The sequence below is a fragment of the Scylla paramamosain genome, chromosome 11 (assembly GCF_035594125.1).
Source record: "Scylla paramamosain isolate STU-SP2022 chromosome 11, ASM3559412v1, whole genome shotgun sequence".
Classification (NCBI taxonomy): domain Eukaryota; kingdom Metazoa; phylum Arthropoda; class Malacostraca; order Decapoda; family Portunidae; genus Scylla; species Scylla paramamosain.
This window is the reverse complement of record NC_087161.1, coordinates 15658414-15682974: the sequence shown is the minus strand read 5'-3', so window position 1 is coordinate 15682974 and position 24561 is coordinate 15658414. Positions and strand designations below refer to the sequence as shown.

The following is a 24561-nucleotide window of genomic DNA, read 5'->3' as shown; positions in this document are numbered from 1 at the left end:
TGCATATTTATTTATCTACATATATTATTTGCATATTTATTTATCTACATATATTATTTGCATATTTATCTATCTACATATATTATTTTTATTTTATTATTATTATTATTATTATTATTTATTTTATTTTATTTTATTTTATTTTTTTTTTTTTTTTTTTTTTTGTGTGTGTGTGTGTGTGTGTGTGTGTCGGGGATGAGTTTTACAGCTCTCATCGCAAGTTGTATTAAAATTCAATAGCCACATTTGCTCGCTCGTGTATATATTGTTTAGTGTTATCAGCGGTTCTTAAGAAACAGGATTTTAAGAGATTATAAACTTTACGTGATATTAAGTTTTGTTTGGTTAACACTTGATGCGCTTCATCCTTCTCTCGCTCTTTGTTCGTGTTTCATTCTCTTTCCTCGTGTAAACTGCTGTCCTCATTCGTTTGTTCCCTTCTTTTATGCACTTCAACCATCCAGCCACAATTTCTCGGTTGCCTCTGCACTTGTGTTGTTGTCTTTTTCATCTTGTATTCTAAGGCAATGGAACAGTCCGTTGATTTCTGTTGCTATTTTTAAATTCTTGCACTATATACATTTTTCATAGATTTTCCTGGAAACCATGATTTTAAGACCAATTGGAAAGTGGGTGAGTGTTCGAAAGCACACGCAAAAGTTCCTAATTTCACCGTAAGCCACTAGAGGCAAACTTTAATGATTCAGTAAATCTTTGTTAATGTTGCATTCTCCCCCTTTACAGATTGCCTGTTCATCTTTCCCTTCCTCAACGCTTTGTTATTCTCGTCTTCCGCTTTTATTCCTGCTTCACTTCTAGTTTCAAGAGACTCGGTTTGTGAGTCGTATGCTTGCGTGCGTTGCAGTGGTGAGAGGAAATGTGTGTGTGTGTGTGTGTGTGTGTGTTCTGGCTAGTGGACAGAAGACGTGTGTGTGGTGGGGTGGGGACAGTATTTAGTGAAGGAATGTGGTTGTGTGTGTGTGTGTGTGTGTGTGTGTGTGTGTGTGTGTGTGTGTGTGTGTGTTAGGGGGGGTGGGAATGGTGGTGGGTGACGGGGAGCGCGTCGTTGCAGTCTTAACATTTTCTCTTGTTATCCACGTCCTCTTTGTCAGCCTCCACCTTTTCTTGTCCCTGAGTTTTCTGCTTCCTTTTCTGCATGAACTTACACATATCGTCGTCTCCTTTTACTTCTTCATCCTTTTGCTTTTCAGTCGTGATGGTCCTCGTCCAGCTCCTCGCCACCTCACCACACGCCACCACCGTCCCTGTTGATGCTGCGTCAACTTTATTGGTGAGCCTTGCGTCCCAAAGGTTTTTTTTCCCCTCTTTTTCTCCTGTATTCCTCACCGCTCGTTTAGGCTGTCGTCTTTCCCTTCCCCTTTCTCTTTCTTTTCACCACACTTTCACCACTCTCTCTCTCTCTCTCTCTCTCTCTCTCTCTCTCTCTCTCTCTCTCTCTCTCTCTCTCTCTCTCTTGTTTTGGAATAAATTATCTAAAAATATCGTTTAATTACGTGATTTTTTTTCTCATGCTTTTCTTGTCCCCATTTCCTTTCTCTCAGCTTCCATTTATTTTTCTTGAATAAATTCTAAGGCGTTAAAGCAAGAGAGCAGGATACCGAGAAAACAATATCTGCGTGTAATGTTCACCACCACGGTCTTGGAGATCACGTGTTAGACCAAAGCGAGCTATATATGTATACACCTCAGGAAAGGCGTAGAGTTCATGGCATCCTGATCAGTGAGTAAGCTTGGGATTTTTCTTAAACCACTCATCTAATCCTGTTTTTCATGTAGGAGGGGATGAAGGAGAATATATCTGCTCCCTCTTCATGATCGCCTCTATATGTATGACTGAGATTTTTCACACACCTCACCTCGTTCTCTTGTTCAGGGAGATCAGTAACTGCTCGCTTATTAATTAATTTTCACTGCAACATACAACAATTCACAGCACTAGAAACAATGTATGAAATATCTGTGAGCGTGTACAAGAAACGAGGGGATTAAAGAGTATGTTCTGTAATTTCTACCCAGTATAATGTTTGGAGGCGGCTGTCAAAAAGGAAGAGATGTCTCAGTGTGCCAAATAGCAGTGAAAAAGTTAAGAATCCTTGGCATCGGAGTGCAAAGCGGAAATTGGCTTGTCAGGCGATAGCTAGGGACGATACCTCACATACTACTTCCTCATTCTTTTTCTTTTACTACTTCATCATTCCTTTCTCTTTTGTCTTGGTGGTCCTTGTCCTGCCCCTCGTCACTCGCCGCCACCTCTCCCCGTCAGCTTTATTTATTGGTGAGTTTCAAGACATGCAGCCCAAATTCTCTCTCTCTCTCTCTCTCTCTCTCTCTCTCTCTCTCTCTCTCTCTCTCTCTCTCTCTCTCTCTCTCTCTCTCTCTCTCTCTCTCTCTCTCTCTCTCTCTCACTTTTCTTTCGAGTTACTGTAACTTTACAAAGATTTAAAAGCTTTCATATTTATGCATTTTATGATTGTGTAAATTTCTTGTACATTTTTTGTTCGGTTTCAGATTCCAACCAGACTTTCATGTTTTTTTTCAACCTTTTTCTCCATTTTCCCTTCTCTTCACTCCAAGTTTTTAATTTTTAAGGCTTTGAAGAAAGAAATCAAGATGCTGATAGAATAATGTGTGTGTGTGTGTGTGCGTGTGTTTGACGAGTATTGTGTATTTGCTTATTGTTTTCTACTATTTTTGGTTTTCTCTTTTGACGTTCCATTTTTTTTTCAGTTACCTGTCGAACTTCATTGCAGTCCTCGCCGTTGCATTCCCACATGCGTCGCTGTCATGGCACCCTGGCACCCTACAGCCACAACTGCTGCTGTCTTTTATCCTGTAACAGGTGATGTGTACTACCAGTTCTCATACGTTATTCCGCAAGCGATGTTTTTTTTTCTGAAAAAATAATCGCAATTTTCCGAAAGAATGACAATTTTCAGCAAAACCGTGGACATTATATATAATCTTTCCCTATTCCTGTGCCTAGATTTATTATTCTCTCCCCTTGCAAGTCTACCACCCCCCATCTCCATCCTTGCGGTGGTATCTTTCAGTTAACACCTGTGTGCTGTGTTTTACTTTTTTTTTTTTTTACCTTTCATTGACTTTTATTCCTTTTTTTTTTACCTTTCATTGACTTTTATTCCTGTCTTCTTTTTCTCTCCGTTTTTTTTTTTTTTTTTCGCTCCGATAATGATGTTAATTTCCTCACACACTACGGCTCTTTTCTAGCAGCTGTCATTTAGGATTAGGAATATCTACTGGATGGTGTTCTGTCCCTTGATATTGCTGAGTATTAACCTACAGTTTTAGCCACAAATATTGCTGATCATTAGTTATATTATGGTGTGGTAGTGATGTCAGGCTGCAGTGGTGAAATGTTTTCTTGATGTGGTGGTGGTTAGGAAAAGACAGTGAGAGATAATGGTATAGTGATACACAAGGTACAGTCGCCTTCAAAATGAAACACACTTTCTTACCTCTGTTCCTACCAATATTTCTAGCCTCTTACCATGTCAACTCCAGGTTTATTAGGAGGTAGTAAATATGATTGGTTGGAAGTCTGAAGCTTCCTGTACATGCGGTAAAGATAATAATGCGAATGACTTGTGATGATGAGGGGAGAAAGGTGGCGATAGATGAGGATGGTGGTGATATTGTTCAGTGAGTGAAAAAAGGTTGACGCATGGTGCTGGAGGTGGCGGGGGGTGTGAGAGTGAGAGTGATGGAGGATCAGAGGTGATGTGATTGTCAATGATGGGTGCTGGAGTGATGGAGGTCACGGGAGGTTGGATAACGGCGTGATGATTAGTGATGGGAGTAATGGATATGACGTGTTGTGAGGGAATGATGATTAATGATGGGAAGTGATGTGTACTGACAGCCTATTTTTCTTTAGGGCAATATGGGCTTCGGTTCCCTCCCATTGCTTCCTTGCAACCCTGTCTCCTTTCTCATTTACCGAGTTTCACATATTACCGTTACTGGTAATTTAAATTTTCTTTACTCTGAGTTGTGACCTTCGTTCTTTCACTCAACTGAGTGTATCGAATGATAATTTTTACGTAATGAAAAAAAAAACGAAATTATTTTCAAAATTCTTATCACTGCAGTCTCTCTCTCTCTCTCTCTCTCTCTCTCTCTCTCTCTCTCTCTCTCTCTCTCTCTCTCTCGGTATTGTCGATTAAATAAGTCTTTGGTTAGCGGCCTGGCTGGGTAACAAGTCATGTTAGGCTGAGAAAACTAGCAATGATAGGGAAAGAGGTGGGGAAAGAAATCGATTTTAAGTAAGTCTTTGGTAAGCAAGCGGCTGTGGTTCGTAAACACTGTTTGAGAGGACAGACTAGGTCCCAGGGGAGGAGAAGAGGGAGAGAGAAAAGAATGACGGTGTAAGTGCTCTGTACAGAGGATGGAAGGTGAAGCAGAGAATCGACAATACTGAGAGAGAGAGAGAGAGAGAGAGAGAGAGAGGGAGGGCTGCCCTTCCAGTCCCCCTCCGCTGTCTGTCTGAGCAACCTGGGTGAAGAGCGGCGGACGCCGCGTTCCATGTTAATGTTTGCTGACCAGCCGTCCTCTCTTATTTTCTCAGTCCTAGCGAGGTGAAGGAGGGACGCTTGCTTCTGCGGCAAACAGAAGCAATCCGCGAGGACGACAGGAAGGTGCGAACGTTTGAGGTGGATGAAAATAATTAATTAATTGCTCAATATGTTGCTGACGAGCAGTCTTCAACGTTCGCACCGTGTCGTCCTCGTGGGTTGCCATCTTAAACGTTTAACCTTCACCACTTTATCAGAAGCCGCCTCCTTTACTAACAAGTAGGGACTGAAGAGGCAAAGAGGACGGGGCTGATCAGCAAACGGATGGAGAAACCAAGAGTGTATGTATGGATAAGTAGTATGGGTTTGTTAGTTCAGCTTGAAAACTTTGTAGTATGCAACGTAATATTATAGCAGGGTAATGGGCAGGGGCAACAGGTTAAGTTCAAGTTGCCTTTAATGTGAAAACCATAATATGAAGTGAGGTGGAGTTTTATTTCGTGCGTAATTTACAGTAGTAATTAATTATTCACAAAATTCTCCTCGCGAATTCTCAGTTATTCGCTGCTCTCACGCTTCCCAGATACCATCTCGTGTCTCCAACCCTACGGAGTGGTTGTAAGCACCGAGCAGAATCAGGGAGCCAAGACGCAAGTATGGGGATAGCCCGCGAATGCCCGGCGATGTCTTTAGTACGAAAACTCTGGGAGGGTGAAGAGGCACGTGGCATTCAGCGGGTGAGAACTCGCATGTTGCTGGAAGACAAGTAAGTGTTGCAACTATGGACATCTACCACTAGAGCGGTAGCCGGCCATTACGAATTACCCACACCATTTTGAGATGAAGAACCGGATCTGCCAAACAACAACAACGAGATGGCGCAGAAACGCTTGAAGGGACAGACGACGCCTCGCTAGGGATTCGGACTTCAGACGACGATATGCAGGAGAGAGAGAACAATTGCTGTTAAAGAGCGATGCCAGCGTCTGAACGTGAAGGACCACGAGGAGTAACCTGGTGCCTGCCTCACCATCCACTCATGAACCCAAACAAACCTGAGAAAGTGAAGGCTTTGTTTGCGCAGCGAAGTACAACAACGTTTCCCTCAAAGACTGAGTGATGCAGGTTCCTGACCTAAAGAGCAAACTGGTGGGTGCCCTTCTGCGTTTCCGAAGTGAACGGATTGCCGCGATGGCTGATGTGAAGGCAATGTTTCTCATCAAGCTGGCATGACCCCTCTTCACCGACACTCCTTAAAAGATTCCTTTGGTGGAAAGACGGGGACCTAAGGAGGGTACAGCGCGCCTACCAAATGACGGTTATGTCTTTTCGGGGGTGTATGGAGTCCCTCCTGTGCTGCTTACGCATTGCAACGAACTTTGACCGACTGTAAGGAAGAATATCGCATAGCTAGTAGTTACTGAACATGGAGGGGCTTGTACGTGGACAACTTACTTCTTTCAGTACCCTCCACCGAAAAGGCCTCCAGATTTACTCGCGATCTTCGGCTCACAAAGAGAGGATTTCTGCTAAGTGGGTTAGTAGTAACCATAAGGAGACATAGTACAGTACTGTGTCCTACAGAGAGAGACAGGAATAAGAATAGATCTGAGTAAGGACGCACTGGCTACAAAACGGGATCTGGAAAGGGATCAATCAATCAACTAGCTGTGAGGGGAGTACTGAGGATAAGCAGCTCCGTTCATGACCCTCTTGGACTGGTCAGTCCTGTAATGATTAAGGCGAAGGCGATGATCAATTAAGGCGAAGGCGAGGATCTTTCAGGACGAGTGCAGCCGATAAGGAAGGATAGATGACCCCCTTCTAAATCACCACAGGTTGGTTGGCTTGGCTGGAGGAGTTACCAGGACTGATGGTCTTTCAAGTTCCCCGATGCTACAGGCGGGAGGACATGGGAGATGTTTTATCACTTACCAACTGCATCATTTCAGATCAAACAGGCTGAGATGGTGATATTAAGAATTGTTCAAACCACAACGTGCAAAGAGGAGATGAACATCTTAAAGTCAAAGTCAAAGAAAAAAAACTACAGAGGAAACATTCGATCTGTCGAGTGGAACCCCTTCATGGGTGAGGGTGGATTTTATACTCCATGTGGACGGCTGGACCACGCACCGTTGCCTGCTACAAGTCGGTATTCCATTTCCATGCTCATAAGGAGAGAGATCATCATATCACACAAAATTGATTCTACAAGAGTGCATGAGGACTTACTTGACAGTTCACGCAGGATGGGAGCATGTTACGTCACACTTACTGGATTCCACACACACCACCTGCCTGAGGACCGAGAGTAACCCCCATGCTGGCACCATTCTCGTCAGCTGGAGTGGATTGCTTCAGACCGTTCTTGGTCAAAGTGGAAAGAAGCAGAGTGAGTGAGTGGGGATGCCTCCACGTGCATGACTACACACATAAGAACATAAGAAATAAGGGAAGCTGCAAGAAGTGACCAGGCTTACACGTGGCAGTCCCTGTATGAAATATACCTACCTATTTTCTATTTATTATCCCTATCCATCCATAAACCTGTCAAATCTTCTCTTAAAGCTCTCTAGTGTCCTAGCACTAACGTTGTTAAACTTGATTTACCGAGTCCGTTCCACTCATCTACCACTCTGAGAACCAAACCTAAACCTAAATTTTTCAAGCTTGAACCCATTATTTTTTGTTCTCTACCCTGGTTGCTGATCCTAACAATTTTGCTTATACCACTTAAAAAGACTTACTTTTTAATAAAAGTATCAGGTCCCCTCTTAAAATAACATCTTTCTAAAGAATGTAAATTTAACAGCTTCAATCTCGCCTCGCAAGGAATACTCCTCATCCCCTGTATCCTTTTAGTCATTCTCCTCTGTACTGATCTATATAAAATACATCTTTCTAAAGAATGTAAATTTAACACAGCTTCAATCTCGCCTCGTAAGGAATACTCCTCATCCCCTGTATCCTTTTAGTCATTCTCCTCTGTACTGATCTATATATATCTAATAGAGACCTATATCACAGAGTAGTCTACATGAGGTCTGACCAGCGAGCGCCAAGTATAAAACTTTAATATCACTTCCGGCCTTCTACTTTTAACAAATGAATCCTAGTACCCTATTTCACCTGTTTCTCAAGACGGAGTTCAGAGCTATATAACTCCTAAATCTTATCTAAATCTGCCTGCAAGGCGATGGCATCCGATTCTGACCTAATCTTACCTATCTGTGTCAACCGCAAATTTACTAACATCACTACTAATTCCACTATCCAAGTCATTTATGTATACTATATTAAAAACAACAATGTCCCTAATACTGATGATCCCTGTGGCACCCCACTCGGATTTAGAGCCGTTTATTACAAACAACTCTTTATCGCCTGTCGCTTAGCCATGACCTTATCCAGCCTATCACCCTCCCATCTATCCCGTGTGCCCTAACCTCTCTCAGGAGCCTCTGATGGGGTACCTTGTCAAAGGCTTTACTAAAGTCCAGATATAAGATGTCTTAACTATTACCATTATCTGCTGCTTCCTACACTTTACTGTAAAAACTTGACAAGTTTGTCAGGTAAGACTTCCCCCTTCGTGAAGCCATGCTGTGACTGATTTATCAAGTCATGTTTGTCTAAATGTTCCCTAATGTTCCTTGCTATTATTGACTCTAATATTTTACCTACAACTGAAGTTATGGTTTTATCTCCTTCCTTAGAGATGGGTACTACATTAGCCTGCCTTCACATTACTGGTACCTCACCCGACTCAAGTGATTTCCTAAAGACAGAAACTAACGGCTCACTAATAAAATAATCTCTTTGCATTCCTTAAGTACTCTGGGATATATTTCATCAGGTCTTGGTGACTTGAACTTTTTTAGCCTATCTATCTCCTGTTCCACTATCTCCTCAGTTATGGAAATATGTCAGCTTCTCATTCTCATCTGCTCTAAACACCTGTTCACTATCTGGCATATCCTGCATGTTTTCCTGGGTGAAGACAGTTAAAAAATACTCATTCAGAATCTTACTAATCTCCTCCCCAGAACTAACCAGCTCCCCATCTGCTGCCTTTAATGGACCTATAGTATCCTTATTCTTCGTCCTGGTCCGTCTTCGCCTGGCTACCTTTAATTCATAATTGCCCTTTGCTTTCCTCGTTAACTTCCTGACTGTTCTAACTAACCCATTATATTGTGACCATATTAAAACTTCATCACCTGACCTTAATTTCTTATATATATATACTTCTCTTCCGTCCTATATAATGTTTTACCCACCAGTCATCCATTTAGGGTAATTTTTCTGTGATCTTACTGCTCAATACGAGATATTTGCTAACTGACCTGTATGAACTTTACGAAATATTTATACAATTCATCTACATTTACTTCACCTAATCCCCTCATCTCGGCCCCTACCATCCTCTCCACTCCCTCCTCTACTCGCCTTGACCTCACCTCTCTCATTTCAGCATGACCTGACATTCCAACACACACACACTCCCCCTTCCTCTTTCCTCCGCCCCTTCCGGACACATCTTCCCTCCTCTTGTCCTACACCCTCACGTCTCACCTCACCTCTCTCATCCTGCCTTATCTCTCTGAACTCCGTCCCTGACCTGACCTCACCCTGCATCCTTTGCCAGTCCACTCCTTGAAGGTACCTTTTTAATTCTTCAAAATCTGCTCTCCTAAAGTCAGGTATTTTACTAGTATTTTTGCTTCTAAAAGTTTCTTCCCATTCTAAATTGTACCTAATTTCCCTATGGTCACTGTTACCTAGCTGTCCTCCAACCTCTACCTGCATGGCTGCTTCCTCCCTGTTAGTAAGAATTAAATCTTGAATATTTTTCCCCCTTGTGGGTTCTACGACTACCTTTTTTAAAAAATTATACTGAATTACCTTAACTTAGTATTATTATTAATTATTATTAATATTATTATTATTATTATTATTATCATTATTATTGTTATTATTATTATTTCTATTATCGTTATTATTATCGTCATTTCGTTAGTAATTGATATGTAATTGTATAATTGTGTTTTGGTCTTTAGGTTTTCCTCTCTCTCTCTCTCTCTCTCTCTCTCTCTCTCTCTCTCTCTCTCTCTCTCTCTCTCTCTCTCTCTCTCTCTCTCTCTCTCTCTCTCTCTCTCTCTCTCTCTGTCTTTTTTCGTAATTAATGATATTTTTTCAGCTAACATATTTTAACGAATACCCAGAATATAAAAAGATTACCGAACTCAGTAATAATAATGAAAACTCCAGAAAACTTCCACGAAATTTTACAAACGGGGCCAAAAAAATCATTATATCGAAATGTAAAACACAGCCAGACTAGATTATATTACATATTCTGAATACAAAAATTTTTTACTTTACAGATAAGTAAAGAAAACGCACATTCCTCACCGTATAAAAGAAATAATGTTTTAAATCCGCCAGCTGATCCACATCAAATTTGAAAATACGAGCTGTTAGACAAGGTTTTATTGGATATCATTACTGGTGATATATTTCTTATATTTTTTTAAGTCCTAAATTAAATACTAAATCAATCCTAGGCGTGCCAATAAGAAAAATGAAAAATAATACAGTACCGAGTGTTATGTTTATCCACAAACAACAACAACGGCTACTGCAGATTTTGTTGCAAATTGTAACTTGTTATAGTTTTATAATACTAAATCAAATATCAAAACAATGCCAACTCTATTAATAAAAAAAAGAAAACGATGTCTATTTTGGGCCGATATGTTTTTTTTTTTTTTTTTTTCGCCTCTCCTCCGTACCTCTCCACCTCTTCCCTCCCTCTCGCACTCTTCCTCTTCCAACTCCATCTCCTCCTCCTCTATTACTCCTGTACACCCGAGTCTAAATATCACCTGGAAACATCTGTAAAACCCTGCAGATTATGCTTAATGTTGATGGGGAGAGACGGGAAATTCTTACCTTGTCAGCGGCGAGGTGGGGCAGGGCTTCGCGTGGCACGGCAGGGCGAAACACTGAGCCAAGGATATCATGGTGTGGTATTATGATGGTGTAGTGTGGTGGTGATAACAATGCACTCTCACTCACTTCACTGCCCTGTGTGTGTGCGTGTGTGTGTGTGTGTGGCGCCGATGAGAGACGAGTATTGTAAATTGTATAACTGGTGTTTAGGCCTTTGACTGCCACTTGGTACAATTTTCCCGAATTATCAATCAAACTGAGACATCTTTACTTGATCTCCAGCAACATCTAAACTTTAAACTGGGTAGAAATGGGATGATGAGTGGATGAGTGTGGGTAAGTGTCAAGTGGGTTAGTGGGTACCAGACAGATGGGTAGATGGGTGGGTGAGCCTGTAGGTAGTGCGTGGTGGGTAATAAAAAGATTATAATGATAAACGGCTTATTGGTATGGCAGTTGTTACACTGAAAACATGCAGTGGGTTTGGGGAGGCTTAAACCTAAACGTAAGAGAGAGGAACTAACTGTTAGTGACTCACAGCGTGGTGGGCATCGCGCTGAGGCGGTATCGCTCTTTGTGCGGCGCCTTCAGGTGCGTCTTCTGGTTGTGGTTTCGTGTGGAACGGACCGAGCGAGGCGCGTCGGGCGGCAGCATCTGGCGTAGGCGTAGGTGGGGCAGCAGGCCCTTCCCAAACTTCTCCGGGTCTCTCGGTGTCTGGCCGACAAGCTGGGCAGACTCAGGGTGGTCAGGGCGTCCTGGATATGGTTGAGTGGGTGGCTGGATGGTGAGGTAATGGAAGTGGATGTGTATGTGTGTGAGCGTCAGTCGGTGGATAGATGGAGTTACGCCTGTGGGTATGTGGATGTGAGTTGGTGGATATGGGTGAATGACTGAGTGGACGGGTGGATGTGATTGAGTAAATAGTGGATGGGTTAGTGGGTAGGAGACGGGTGGATAGATGTGCGGGTGGGCCTGTAGGTGGTGTGCGGTGGGTGATAAACAAAATAGTAAAGCACAGTTTAATGATATGGTAGTTGTTACTCTGAAAATATACAGTGGGATTGGGGGAGGCTTAAACCTAAGCGTAAGGTTAATCTTAAGAGAGGAGCTAACTGTTAGTCCCTCGCACCACGGTGGGAATCCTGCTGAGGTTGTATCGCTGTGTGTGCCGCGCTTTCAGGTGCGTCATCTGCTTGTGGTGTCCTTGTTATAGTTTTATAATACTAAATCAAATATCAAAACAATGCCAACTCTATTAATAAAAAAGAAAAGGATGTCGATTTTGGGCCGAAATGTTTTTTTCTTTCGTCTCTCCTCCGTACCTCTCCACCTCTTCCCTCCCTCTCACACTGTTCCTCTCTGCCCTCCACCTCCTCCTCCTCCATTACTCCTGTACACCCTAATCGAAATATCACCTGGAAACATCTGTAAAACCATGGAAATTATGGTTAATGTTGACGGTGATAGACGGGAAATTCTTACCTTAGCAGCGGCGGGGCGGGGCAGGGCTTGGCGGGGCTCGACAGGGCGACACGGGGAGCCAAGGATATAATGGTGTGGTATTATGGTGGTGTGGTGTGGTGGTGATAACAATGCACTCCCACTCACTTCACTGCCCTGTGTCTGTGACGCCGATCAGAGACGAGTCACAAAGCTGTATAACTGGTGTTTAGGCCTTTGATTGCCACTTGGTACACCTTTCCCTAATTGCCGACCACTTTGACATCTTTACTTGATCTTCAGCCACATCCAATATTTTAACTGGGTAGAAGTGGGATGAGGGTGGGTGAGTGTGGGTGGGTGCCGGGTCAGATAGTGGATAGGAGACTGGTGGATGGCTGGGCGGGTGGGCCTGTAGGTGGTGTGCGGTGGGTAATAAAAATGTTACAGTAATAAACGGGTTATTGATATTGCAGTTGTTACATTGAAAATATACAGTGGGATTTGGGAGGCTTAAACTTAAACGTAAGGTTAATGTAGAGAGAGGAACTCACTGTTAGTGGCTCGCACCACTGTGGAAATCGCGCTGAGGCGGTATCGCTCCTTGCGCAGCGCCTTCAGGGGTGTCATCTGCTTGTGATGTCCTATGGCACGGATCTGGCGAAGCGCGTCCTGCGGCAGCGTGTGGCGTAGGCGTGGGTGACGCAGCAGGCCCTTCCCAACCTTCTACAGGCTCTTTTGGTATCTGGCCGACAGACTGGGCAGACTCGGGGTGGTCAGGGCGTCCTGGATGAGTGGACATGGTTAAGTGGGTGGCTGGATGGGTGAGGTAATAGAAGTGGATGGGTGTGTGAGTGTCAGTCGGTGGATAGATGGTTGGAGTTAGGGCTGTGGGTAGGTGGATGTGAGTTGGTGAATATTGCTGAATGACTGAGTGGATGGGTGGATGTGTTTGAGTAAGTAGTGGATGGATGGATTAGTGGGTAGGAGACGGGTGGATGGATGGGCGGGCGGGCCTGTAGGTGGTGTGCGGTGGATAACAAACAAGTGGAGAGCCAAGGGTATCGTGGTGTGGTATTATGATGGTGGTGTGTGGTGGTGACAACAATGCACTGCCACTCACTTCACTGCCCCGTGTGTGTGTGTGTCTGTGTGTGTGTGTGTGTGTGTGTGTTTGTGTGTGCCGATCAGAGACAAGTCACAAAATTCTATAACTGGTGTGTGTGTGTGTGTGTTGTGTGTGTGTGTGTGTGTGTACATTACTTACTCGTGACTCATTAAGCTTCAGTATAGATGCTGTAATCTAAAACGCTTTGCTCTCATCACGATTATTTTCCAAGGCCAGAAAGATGATTAGCTGGGTTCTCAAGAGTGTTTCTCCGGTAAAAATGTAGAAATCTTGTTAATCTATCATTAGAACCGTAAAAAGAACCTTAAAAACCAATACTTTCAACTAAAGCCTTTGAAAGCAGTCGGAGTGCAGCGCAAATGCATTTCAGGGTTAGAGAAACATTAGTGTCCTTATAATTCACGTTGGACTGTAGTACGTTCACTAATATATACACAAGGAAAGTAATGTTTGCGCAGGTGTTTCCCCGTAGACAGACAGTTGATAGGTCAGGTGAGGTGAGGTTGAGGTCGCTTGACAGTAGTAGTAGTAGTAGTAGTAGTAGTAGTAGTGATGGTAACGTATAATTCAGTAGTAATATTAATACACAGTAGTGATAATATGCATGTACAAGCAGTGAGTTTGGAAGTGCCGCCGCCATTACCATTGCCATGTAAGGAGATACAAGCTCAAGGACCAATTTATAAGACTGAAAGTACTCGTTGTTTACCTCCACTCAGGTTTCTCAGCGGGAGAGGCAGCGGTTTCTTTCATAATCATATCAAGCACCTCATAACTTCCGTTTTTGTGACGCTTTAACCCAATAAATTCTGTAACAGCTCAAAATTTGATACTAGCTCATCTCAGCGGGAGAAGTAGCACTCATCCCCGTAACGTTAGCCTGTGACATGTGACCTCAATGTTGCGACGCCTTGACTCACTAAAAATAAAATAAGTAAAAATGAATTGAGCCAAACTCTCTCTCTCTCTCTCTCTCTCTCTCTCTCTCTCTCTCTCTCTCTCTCTCTCTCTCTCTCTCTCTCTCTCTCTCTCTCTCTCTCTCTCTCTCTCTCTCTCTCTCGTGACTAAGATTAATGTAGCACCAATCCACCAGCCTCCAGTCAGCTTCCAGAAAGGCTTGGGTGTAGAGACAGGCAGGCAGTCGGGTAGGCAGGGTGAGTGGAGTGGACAATTATGTGGAATGATAAGACTGTGGAGAGAAATGAGACGAGGCGGGGCGGGGCGGGGCGGCAGTTGCATGGCGTTGGGCAGTCACCGCTTCATCCTCCTCATCACTGTTGGGGTCTGTTGTCTGATAGTGTTCTTATCCTTATCAGTCCGTAATCACGTGGGATGGCGGCCCTGTCTCTCCCTCTGCTGTCCCCCTTAACGCTTTCCACGTCGCAATTATTCATATATTCAACTCTATTTCCTCACTCATTACCAAAATAAGAAACAGGGCAGGAAAATCGTAAATTGATAACTCCAGGCTTAGTTCAGAAGGCAGGAGGGTCAGAGAGCGGCCGGGCGATGTGCTAGTGTCAAGGGTGTAGGCAATGAGGATGTCATCGGCGCTCTTTCCTTCCGGCACGTCAGTCTCGCCCCTGCTTCACTGCACCGCCAGATTCTCTCCAGGTATCGGGCGTTCTGTTAGTGTGTGTGTGTGTGTGTGTGTGGGGCGTTGTGTTGACTGATGGCTTCTGTTAGCCACCAATCATTACTGCTGCTACTACTATTACAACAATAATAAAGCTGATACTGTTATTATTATTATTATTATTATTATTATTATTATTACTTTTTTATTACTTATTATGATTACTTCTATTCCCCCTACTGTTACAATCATAACCACGACCACAACAACATAACTACTACAAGTATTATTACCACTACTATTACAACAAAGATACTACTACTACTATTACTACTAATACTACTACTACTACTACCACAACAACTGCCACCACCACCACAACCACAATTACTACCCACCACCACCACCGCCGCCGCCGCCACCACCACTAACTGAATGGCCGTCACGATGTAAGAAAGACGTAGCATAACAAGACGACTCCTCCGCTTGTTCTCTCCACTTAATACTAAGACGAACACACACATGAATTGAAAACCACACAGGTGTTTCCACTACCTTCAATATATACGTGGCAGGTGTTTTTTTTTTTTTTTTAGATAGATAGATAGGTAATGAAGGGAAAAAGAAGGTGTTGACTTAAATCATGTTGTAGAAGGAGACATTTGTTCTTCTCGATAAGCTTCAGTTGAGATCTAGGAGAAAAGAGGAGAAAGAAAAATAGAGAAAGAAAAAGAAAATATTGCAATGATTCGAAGCTTGAAGCGAAGCATTTGAAGATGTATTCTTTCTAACTCTCTCTCTCTCCCTCTCTCTCTCTGAACAATTTAATCTAAGCGGGTTTCGAACTGATAACTTTAAAGCAATGAGACAAGCACTTTACCACGGAGCATTTAATTATTCTGACTTTCGCAGACGTGTGAATATTTTGTTTATTTATTTATTCATTTATTTTTGTCATCGTTGTTGAAGTGTTCCCAGTCGCCTTTGAAAACTTCCCTGCACCCTCCAGTAGCCGCCACTCCTGCACGTTGCGTAGTCACACCATTGCCGCACAGAGACGCCCACCACCTCCTTCTGATTTATTTCCACCTAAATATTTTCACGCGCCTCTGCACGGCTCATTAGGCCTGGTGTGTGTGTGTGTGTGTGTGTGTGTGTGTGTGACTAGTACTATAAAAGGACTAGTGACAGCGGTGTTTGGAAGCAGCAACGTGGAGGCGGTGGCGGAGATAATTATAATTGTTGACGCGGGACAGGAGGCCAGTGTGGAGGGCGTGTACAGAGGCAGACGGCACTAGTGGTTAAGCTGTGCGCGTTTAGAGTGTTGGCGAGTCGATGAGGATAGTATGGAGGCCTTCAGTGTCGTTAGAGAGAAGGTGCTTCGCCTCGTGTCTCGTGTTCATGGACTGGGTCGGTGGTGGCGAGAGTGGCGGGTGGTGGGCATGCGCGATCACGGCTGTGAGCTGAGAGCCTCTCAGAGTATAGGCGACTGGAATCCCTAAGCCAGTGAGGGAGAGAAGGTTCATGTTATAGGATTTATTAATATTGATGTTGTTTTGTTTGGTTCTGTCAGGATTTGCCTGCTACTTATTTTCCTTGTGGTGCAGTGAAGTGAATGGCGTGTGGCGGTGTGGTGAAGCGTGGCGTGTCCCTCGATCTGGTGCTGAGCGCGGTACTTGGTTTTGACTTACTGCCTAAACACGGGCTTACTGATGGCTGTGACACGCACCAAGGGCGATAATGGCGATGCCAGGAAGGAAAACCTGTGCTAAGTTCTGAGGTGCGGTGACAAAATTGCTGTGTTGTGAGTGAATAAAATTCGTTCCGTAAGCCGCGGCCGCCTGTCACTGATGTTCTGCTGTTACGTTGTTGTTGCCGTGATCCAGTTACACAGTGAAAGAGATCGTCGTGATCCCAGTGCAGTACTGTAATGCCGTGCTGCCGGGAGTGTTGCCGTGCTGCCTTGCTGCCAGGAAGTGCTGTCGTGTGCTGGGAAGTGTTGCCGCGCTGCCGGTAAGTGTTGCCGTGTGCCGGTAAGGCTCATTAGGCCGCTAATGACACGCTGTTATTGAGAGGGAGGGGTGGGAGATCGGGAGGGAGGGGGAAGGAGGGAGGCAGGAAGGGAGAGTGATGAGAGGAGTGAGGACGGGGGAGTGACGCGGGAGGGTCACTCATTACGCTCTCCACACGGCCATTAAGAGTTTTATTTGCAACAGTTAGGATAAAGAAAATAACCTTGTACTGATTATAACAAATCATGAAGGCCGAGGTGGGGCTGTGTGGGTGCAGGTGGGCGGCGGAGTGAGTCGGGGCGGGATTGTGGGTGGAGGTGTGTGGCGGGGTGAAGCGGGGGTGTGTGGGTGCAGGTGCGCAGAGAGAGAGAGAGAGAGAGAGAGAGAGAAAGGCTATAACTGAGGTGCAGAAATGCTTTTAAATGAAAAACAAGTTCTGGCCCCTTTACTAATAAGAATGTGCCCGTCTCTCTCTCTCTCTCTCTCTCTCTCTCTCTCTCTCTCTCTCTCTCTCTCTCTCTCTCTCTCCCCCGTGACGGTAAGAGAGGATTGGCTGTTAGTACAATAGGATCTGGTTGAAATGTTCCAGTTATGCTCTCTAACTACACTTAACTAACTTTTCCAATATGGCAACACGTGATTGTCCAGAACACTCCCTCCACCCCTCCCTCTTGCCTCCTCGAGTGACGGCACGCGGGGCGCGGGCGGTGGGACGTGGTGAGAGGGGATGAGAGGGGCAGCGGCAGTGATGGGCAGCCTGGTGATGTACGGAACAGTGTTAAGAAAGAATGGGATGAGTGAGTGAGTGAGTGAGGGTGGTGAATACGCTTCTAACTCAAGGACAAAACAAACACACCACCAGACAAACAAGAAATACAACCAAGCCTCGGGTCTCCTTTATCAGCGAACAGTTGCTGTATTCCACGAGGCAACACAACAAGGAAGCATTTCACAAGCACTCAGGAATAACGAGTCACATGTAGCCTCTTGCTTGATAACCTGCCTATTTACTTTTTCGTACTATTCTTCCTTCACTTTTATATTCCTTCTCACGCCGCCTCCTGCTGCCTGATCAGCCTCGTGTGAATGTCGTTCACACACTTTCCTGTCCTCGCCGCCTATACTCTGCTCTCCTCCACTATAATATTGTTTTCCTCATCCTCTTTCACAGCTTCCTCTCTGGCCATGTTTTTTTACCTTCCTTTTTTTACTTCATCCCCGTCATCTCAAATTCTTTCTTTTCCTGTCTTCTTTCTTCTTTCGCAGCTCAGTTTTACGCTACACACATTTCTTTCCTCCCTGCTCGCTACAAACCTACTGACACTTTTACTCTTGTCACAGCACGGCGGTCTTTCCTTCTTGCTTTCCTGCGTGACTCCTTTTACGTTCTCTTTTATTCCTACTTTTCCCACTCCCGTCTCTCCTTCCCTCGCCGCGGCCGCCACCAACGTCCTCAGGTCAACCAGTCAACCCGCCTCTCTCACTTGTGCATGTCACCTTCGCTCATCACCGCCACTCCCTCACTCACTGTCTTCCTCGCCTCACGCTAGTCCCTCTCTTCCTTCTAATCCTGCTCTTCCTCTTCTTCCTTCCCTTCTGCTCACACCCACCTGCTGCACACACCTGGCACTCGCGGCGACAGAGAGCACGTGTGACTACAGCGATCCGTGAGGAAAGCGACACCACAGGACTCAAAGGTCAATCTTTTTTCCCTCGTTTGTGACCACCGAGCAAACATGTTCCGGATTTACATCACAGCGCGACAAAAGACATCACGAGGTTCATGAATGTGCTCACATCTGCTGCACGATAAACTCTCCCCAGCACCAGGCAGCGTGACGCCAGCCTCGGGGGAGAGGGGGGAGGGGGGTTGCGGCGGAAAACAAGGTGACGTAGCAGCTTGCTTTAGAGGATTACGCTGTGGTGAAAGCAAATGAAATGCCGGGTCATCACAAAAGTCTCCGGCAGATGTAGAATTTTGCACCAATTTTTTTATTTATTTATTTTATTCACTTATCTATTTTATTTTATTTATTTATTTATTTTTATTTATTTTTTTATTTTATTTTGTGTGTATGTCACGTTACGTGCAGGTAATTGATGAGCGAGTGTGTGCGTGGCAGTGGGCAAATCTGACACAACGTTTTCATCTCAGTATCTGATGAATGACCGCCAGGAGTCAGGTGAAGGAAACAATGGGTTATTCAAGAAGGGAGTGCACTTCGCGAGGAACACACAAGTTGATATGATGTTATGAGTTAGTGATGAAGTGGATGTGTTTCAACTTGACCAAATAATAGTGGTAAATCTGACAGTCTTCTACAAATGGGCGCCAGGAATCAGGTCAAGGAAATAACTGGTCATTTCAGGGAGGGAATGCAGCTAATACGATGTCATGAATTAGTGATGAAGTGGTTACGTTCAAACTTTACAAAATAGTATTGGCAAAACTGATAATATTATCCTTACATTGCTAACGTTCAGTAACCTAAAAAGAGCAGAACACTCTCCTAATTATGTGCAGTTTTAATTCCTTTGATATTTCTGTTTAATTAAGTCTGCATGGTCAGACACTGATTCAGAGTAACTAAATCTAATTATCACGAAAACAAACGCTCACTACGGTGTGTCCAATTTTAATTTTACCTGCAATCAAATATTGAAGTTATGATTGACATCCTTTTGAATGATGGTGTTAAACATCATACTTGCCGTGCATTCCCGTTCAGTGAAGTAGGCGGAGGAGCTTTGCTGCCACGTCTTGGGTCAGTGTTCCTCAGTCTACCACTCTAATTGAGAATTGGTTCTCAGATAGTGGTAGATGAATGGAGTAGACTTACTAATCAAGTTGTTGGTGTTGAGTCATTATTGAGCTTCAAAAGTAGATTAGATTAATTACTGTGTGAGGATGATAGGTGGAAATAGATGTTTCATGATGCCACTATTACGTGTTGGCCTGGTGGCTTCTTGCAGCTTCCCTCATGTTCTTGTGTTGTCAAGTGATGCCCATGGCTTGAAATACAACACACCTCTCTTATCGTTTTGAAGACACCACACCTGTTGTGTAGTGAGCCCAGGGGAAGGTGAGGAATGTAGCAGTTACCAGGTTTATTGGTGCCCATCACCAGTACAGACTCGAATCAACACAAAAGACTCGGTTTCGTAGTAACAGAATCCATCGAACAAAGAATCACCACAACACTGTTTGCTACGACGGACAACAGAGAATATAGCTTGCTGAGCATTTTATTCATTATTTCAAGAATAAGGAAACAGAGATATCAATACAGAGCAAAATTATTGATTATACTAGCTATCTAATACAGAAGGTCTATTCCCTAAACCATTATATAGTACCTGGCAGGTAGATTCTACTTGTCTTAACATATCGTAGTCTTCTTTGACAGCACCTCAGTCGCTGTGGTGAGAGAACAAAGGGTCTCTGAATGCTGGCCTTAGTTATGGTCCGCATGATCCTGTCTTCATGCCTTACCTTCCTTGTTGACTGGGTTACAATGACTCTTCTACGGAAGCTGCTTCCTGTATTAGAACAAGAGATCTTTCTAAATGGAAAGAAAAAAATGATTAGCGGAAACAGTGACAAGTATATTACGTTACGTAAAAAATAAATAAATAAATAAATAAAAAAAGTTGAGATGAAAAAAAATACAATCATTTTCTAAAATCATGAATGAATTTTGTCACTTTGTTACCTTATTTACATCACTACCTTGTTATTTATGATTTTTTGTTTACTCCTTTTTCTTTCTTTAATTTCTTAGGGCGCTGCATTATGCGGTGGGAAAAAGCCAAGGCTGTGAGTGGAGAGAGAGAGAGAGAGAGAGAGAGAGAGAGAGAGAGAGGAGAGAGAGAGAGAGAGAGAGAGAGAGAGAGAGAGAGAGAGAGAGAGAGAGAGAGAGAGAGAGAGAGAGAGAGAGAGAGAGAGAGAGACACACACACACACACACACACACACACACACACACACACACACACACACACACACACACACACACACCACACTCACTCACCACCAGTGGTGCAATGAAGCAAATGAGGAAGAGCGCAGCAGAACACAGGGCCACGGTCACCCCCTAAGTAGCGGGCTCTTTAGGGCGATTCGCTGTCCTCATAATCCTTGGCTTGCACGAGAAGTATTCACTGTAGGGACCTGGTATGGGAGGAAGGGGGAAGAGTAGTGAAACATCACCATAAGACAGGAACGCATGAACACAGTGGAAGCGAAACACGACTATAAGAGAGGAACGTAAGAACACTGGATGATTAAGAGGTCACCAAGAGAGAAGTGAAGTGATTAAAAAAAAATCTTGAATGGTGCCGCAACAACTACGGTCATGAGGCACAGAAATACTGGTAATGTTGAAATAAATTATAAAACTAACAAAAGTAAGGTATAATTCGAATTTCCAGAAAGAGAGAGAGAGAGAGAGAGAGAGAGAGAGAGAGAGAGAGAGAGAGAGAGAGACTCACTCACCTGCTCTGGTCTCCGTCACTATGAAAACAATGTACTCAGTGTCGATTTCCAGACCCTTCCCTCCATTCCAGTCGCCTCCCACCACCACTAACTCCTCGGGGTCCTTTTCCTCCACCTGCGGAAGCCACGGCCATTAGTTTCATTCTTGGATTCACTCAACGGGGACAAGCCTGCAACAGTAGCTCATAATCTTGCCTGATAAGAACAACAAATCCCTGCATACTCGCAAAACACACCTAGGTACTTACGCATGTATATCCGTCTATGTATTCTTTATCCATTAATTGATTTAGTATTCTTTTAAAGGTCCTTGTTGACGCGGCACTAACAACCTGATTACTTGAGCCTAACCCAGTCGTTCACTCCTCTCTCTGATTACCATTTTCTTCCTTTCTTTCTGAAATGTGATTGATTCAAGACTGGACCCGTTACTTCTCGTGCTTTCCAGTTTACTAGCCTTAAGGAATTTGTCAACGTCACCTTGTTATATTTTCTATACCACTTAAATACCTCTACCAGATCACCTCTTACTCTACGTTTAGAAGCTTTAATCTCTAACTGACCTGTGTACATTCTGTTCGCCTTAGTCCGAGTCACGTGTCATCCTCATATTCCTACTTAGTAGTTAGTAATGCTTAGTGTACTAATGCCAATAGAAATAGGAAAAATATGTATACTTTCTTTTGTGGTCCTAGTCTCCGTTCTCAGTTTCCCCTTCAGTAAATAGTGAAAAGTGTCAACTACACACACACACACACACACACACACACACACACACACACACACACACACACACACACACACACACACTTACACCTCCATCTTTGCCACAATTTGCAACGAGTGATCGTTTTGGCCTGGATCAGCGGAACGACGATTCCTCCTCTTTGCCTGCGCCTCCTTCCTTTCCTTCTCCCTTTCCGTGCGAACCATTACCAGTGCTTTCTTCTCAGTGTCTTGCTTCCTTGTGTGGTATTCGTCGCCGCCGCCGCTGTATTTCTTCAACAATATCCAGTGCATTCTGCCAGCAGTAACCAATGACTGAGTGGATTAAGGTACGAGTAGAGCACGACCGGCGGGATAAACACATCAACTTTGGCCTTTTTCGCAGTACACACACACACACACACACACACACACACACACACACACACACACACACACACACACACACACACACTCAAGTAAATACGTATAGTATAAATAGAACTTCATATGAGCAAAATATAAGACATTCTCTCTCTCTCTCTCTCTTTCTCTCTCTCTCTCTCTCTCTCTCTCTCTCTCTCTCTCTCTCTCTCTCTCTCTCTCTCTCTCTCTCTCTCTCTCTCTCTCTCTCTCTCTCTCTCTCTCTCTCTCTCTCTCTCTCTCTCTCTCTCTAACACACACACACACACACACACACACACACACACACACACACACACATACACACAGACCCTGGAGGGTTCTGCAGGACGGGCAGCTGGATGGTGATGGTGGTGTCTGTTGTCGTCTGGAGTTCTGTCTTTTCCAGCACTCGTGGCTTCTCTGGTTCCGTCCATTCTTCAAGTGTCGTCAGTATGTCACAGTGCGCTGTTGTAAAGCACTCCTTCACTTCTAACGTGTACTTTTTGCCTGGAGTCAGGTGAGCAAACAGCGGCGGGAGAAGAGGTGAAGTTAAGGGCAATATTATGAAACACTTCTGCGCCACACCTCCGCTACATTCAAAAGGCTGTATATAGGTGAAGTTACGTGAGTTTTTTAAGGCCGATTTTTATCTATCTATTTATTCTCTCGCTTTTGAATCAAGCAAATCATCTCTGTGGCTTTTGAGAATAGTCGTGGTGAGAGAGCAAGGCGTTTCTGAACACAGATCTTTATAGCCTGTAGATCTTGCACCGCCAGGCATGTCAAGGTCCCTTTTCTGAAATGCGTTTGGTTTCTCATAAAGACTGTTTTCAAAAGCCATAGAGATAATGCGCCGGGTTCTCATGGGTGTTTTGTTCATCAGTAGTACAAAATTCTTGTTAGACTATCATTAGAATCAAAATCACTTTAGCAATTGCCAGTGATGCCTAGTAAGAGTCGAGCTGAGACGCCGAAACGTTTCACAATGTGATTCTGTAATCACGCGAGGAGTTTGCGTTTGTACGTCAGTGGGTAAGACCTTTGACATACTTTGATTTCAGTATCGGTGACATTTTTTACAGTGCTCTTGTCTCCTCCATCCAAGAATATGAGTGTGTAGTAACCAGGGTTGTCATTGTTACTCCGAAGTCCGTTCCAAGTGAAGCGCAGGGTTGTTTTTGCGTCGATCTCTGCCCTAGTCCTTGGATTCCAATAGCCTGCGTGGGAAAAAATTAAAGCTCAGTTGAGGTCAGGAAACTAACCTGATCATAGTGACGCAGAGTGTTTGAAACACACACACACACACACACACATTTTTGTATTTATTTTTTATTTATTTATTCATTTACTTATTTAATTATTTATTATTATTTGTTATTCCGTCAGCAGGAGCCTCCCCCTGGGGGTTCTAATTTTGTTAGCGCACATCTCTACAACCCACCGGTCCACCTGGCCTCTGGAGGGCACGACGATGATTTGGTGGGAGCACCTTTTGGCGTCCATCGCATATAAAAATAGCGTTTTCAGTCTGGGAAACACCTTCATGGAGGTAACTTTTGACGGCGCGTCTTTCTTGTTTTATGACATTCCTTCATGAGAGCCACCGCTTTGCCGTATTCTGCATATTTTGATTGATCTGCATGTGAGGGAAAGTTTCTGCCTGGCAACTCACGCAACTCTCGCCTCATCACTGCAGCTCGAGCTGGAGCGCGAAAAATGCGCGAATTATTTGCCATAACACGCTTCATATACGGGATAGCCAGTTTTGTTGACCCCATCAGACTCAGCAGTGACTGTACAATCAACATGTATTGTAAAAACTTGACAAAAAAAAAAAAAAGAAAAAAAACAGTATTACGACGAGTTGAACTGTGAAGATGTTAAAAAAAAAGTGTAAAACATGTTTTACTTATGCTGGCTATTTTTTTTTTTAACAGTTAATCATTGAATAATGAAATAAATTATTACATCAATTAGGAAAAACTCTCGTGAACACGAAAGTGTAATCAAAATGCAAATCAAGCTCCACGCATTGAAAACACAGCGTCACTTATAGCAACATGTCGTTCGCCGCAACCATCACAGTGGCGCGCTCTTGGCGTGATGGTTGGTGGTAGGGGAGGGTCCCGGGAAGGAAGGCGTGGGCATCAGCGACACAGCATTTTCGTGCAGGTGTGGTGCAATATTGCTCAATGCCAAGAACAACATCAATAAGAACGGCGGGTCTGAGCCGGTCTGAGACGAGTCTAAAAAATTGGAACCCTCCAGTCGCTGGAGACTGTCATTGA

At 43.9% G+C, this 24561-nt stretch overlaps 1 protein-coding gene across 8 annotated transcripts in view; it reads right to left on the bottom strand.

The window, feature by feature from the left end:
- Positions 1 to 19898: 19898 nt before the first annotated feature.
- Positions 19899 to 24561, bottom strand: part of LOC135104978 (uncharacterized) — an 11506-nt gene continuing 6843 nt past the window's right edge. For 7 of the 8 annotated variants that reach the window (XM_064012830.1, XM_064012832.1, XM_064012833.1 and 4 more), the window contains 5 exons: positions 22603 to 23490; positions 21978 to 22184; positions 21164 to 21278; positions 20700 to 20839; positions 19899 to 20208 (listed from right to left, as the gene is read on the bottom strand). Coding sequence is in view for 4 of the 8 variants with exons in the window: in XM_064012826.1 (XP_063868896.1) it covers positions 23273 to 23490 (218 nt within the window). In the remaining 4 variants the exon portion in view is untranslated. The remainder of the gene's footprint in view (positions 20209 to 20699; positions 20840 to 21163; positions 21279 to 21977; positions 22185 to 22602; positions 23491 to 24561) is intronic. The other variant, XM_064012831.1, reaches the window with a different exon arrangement.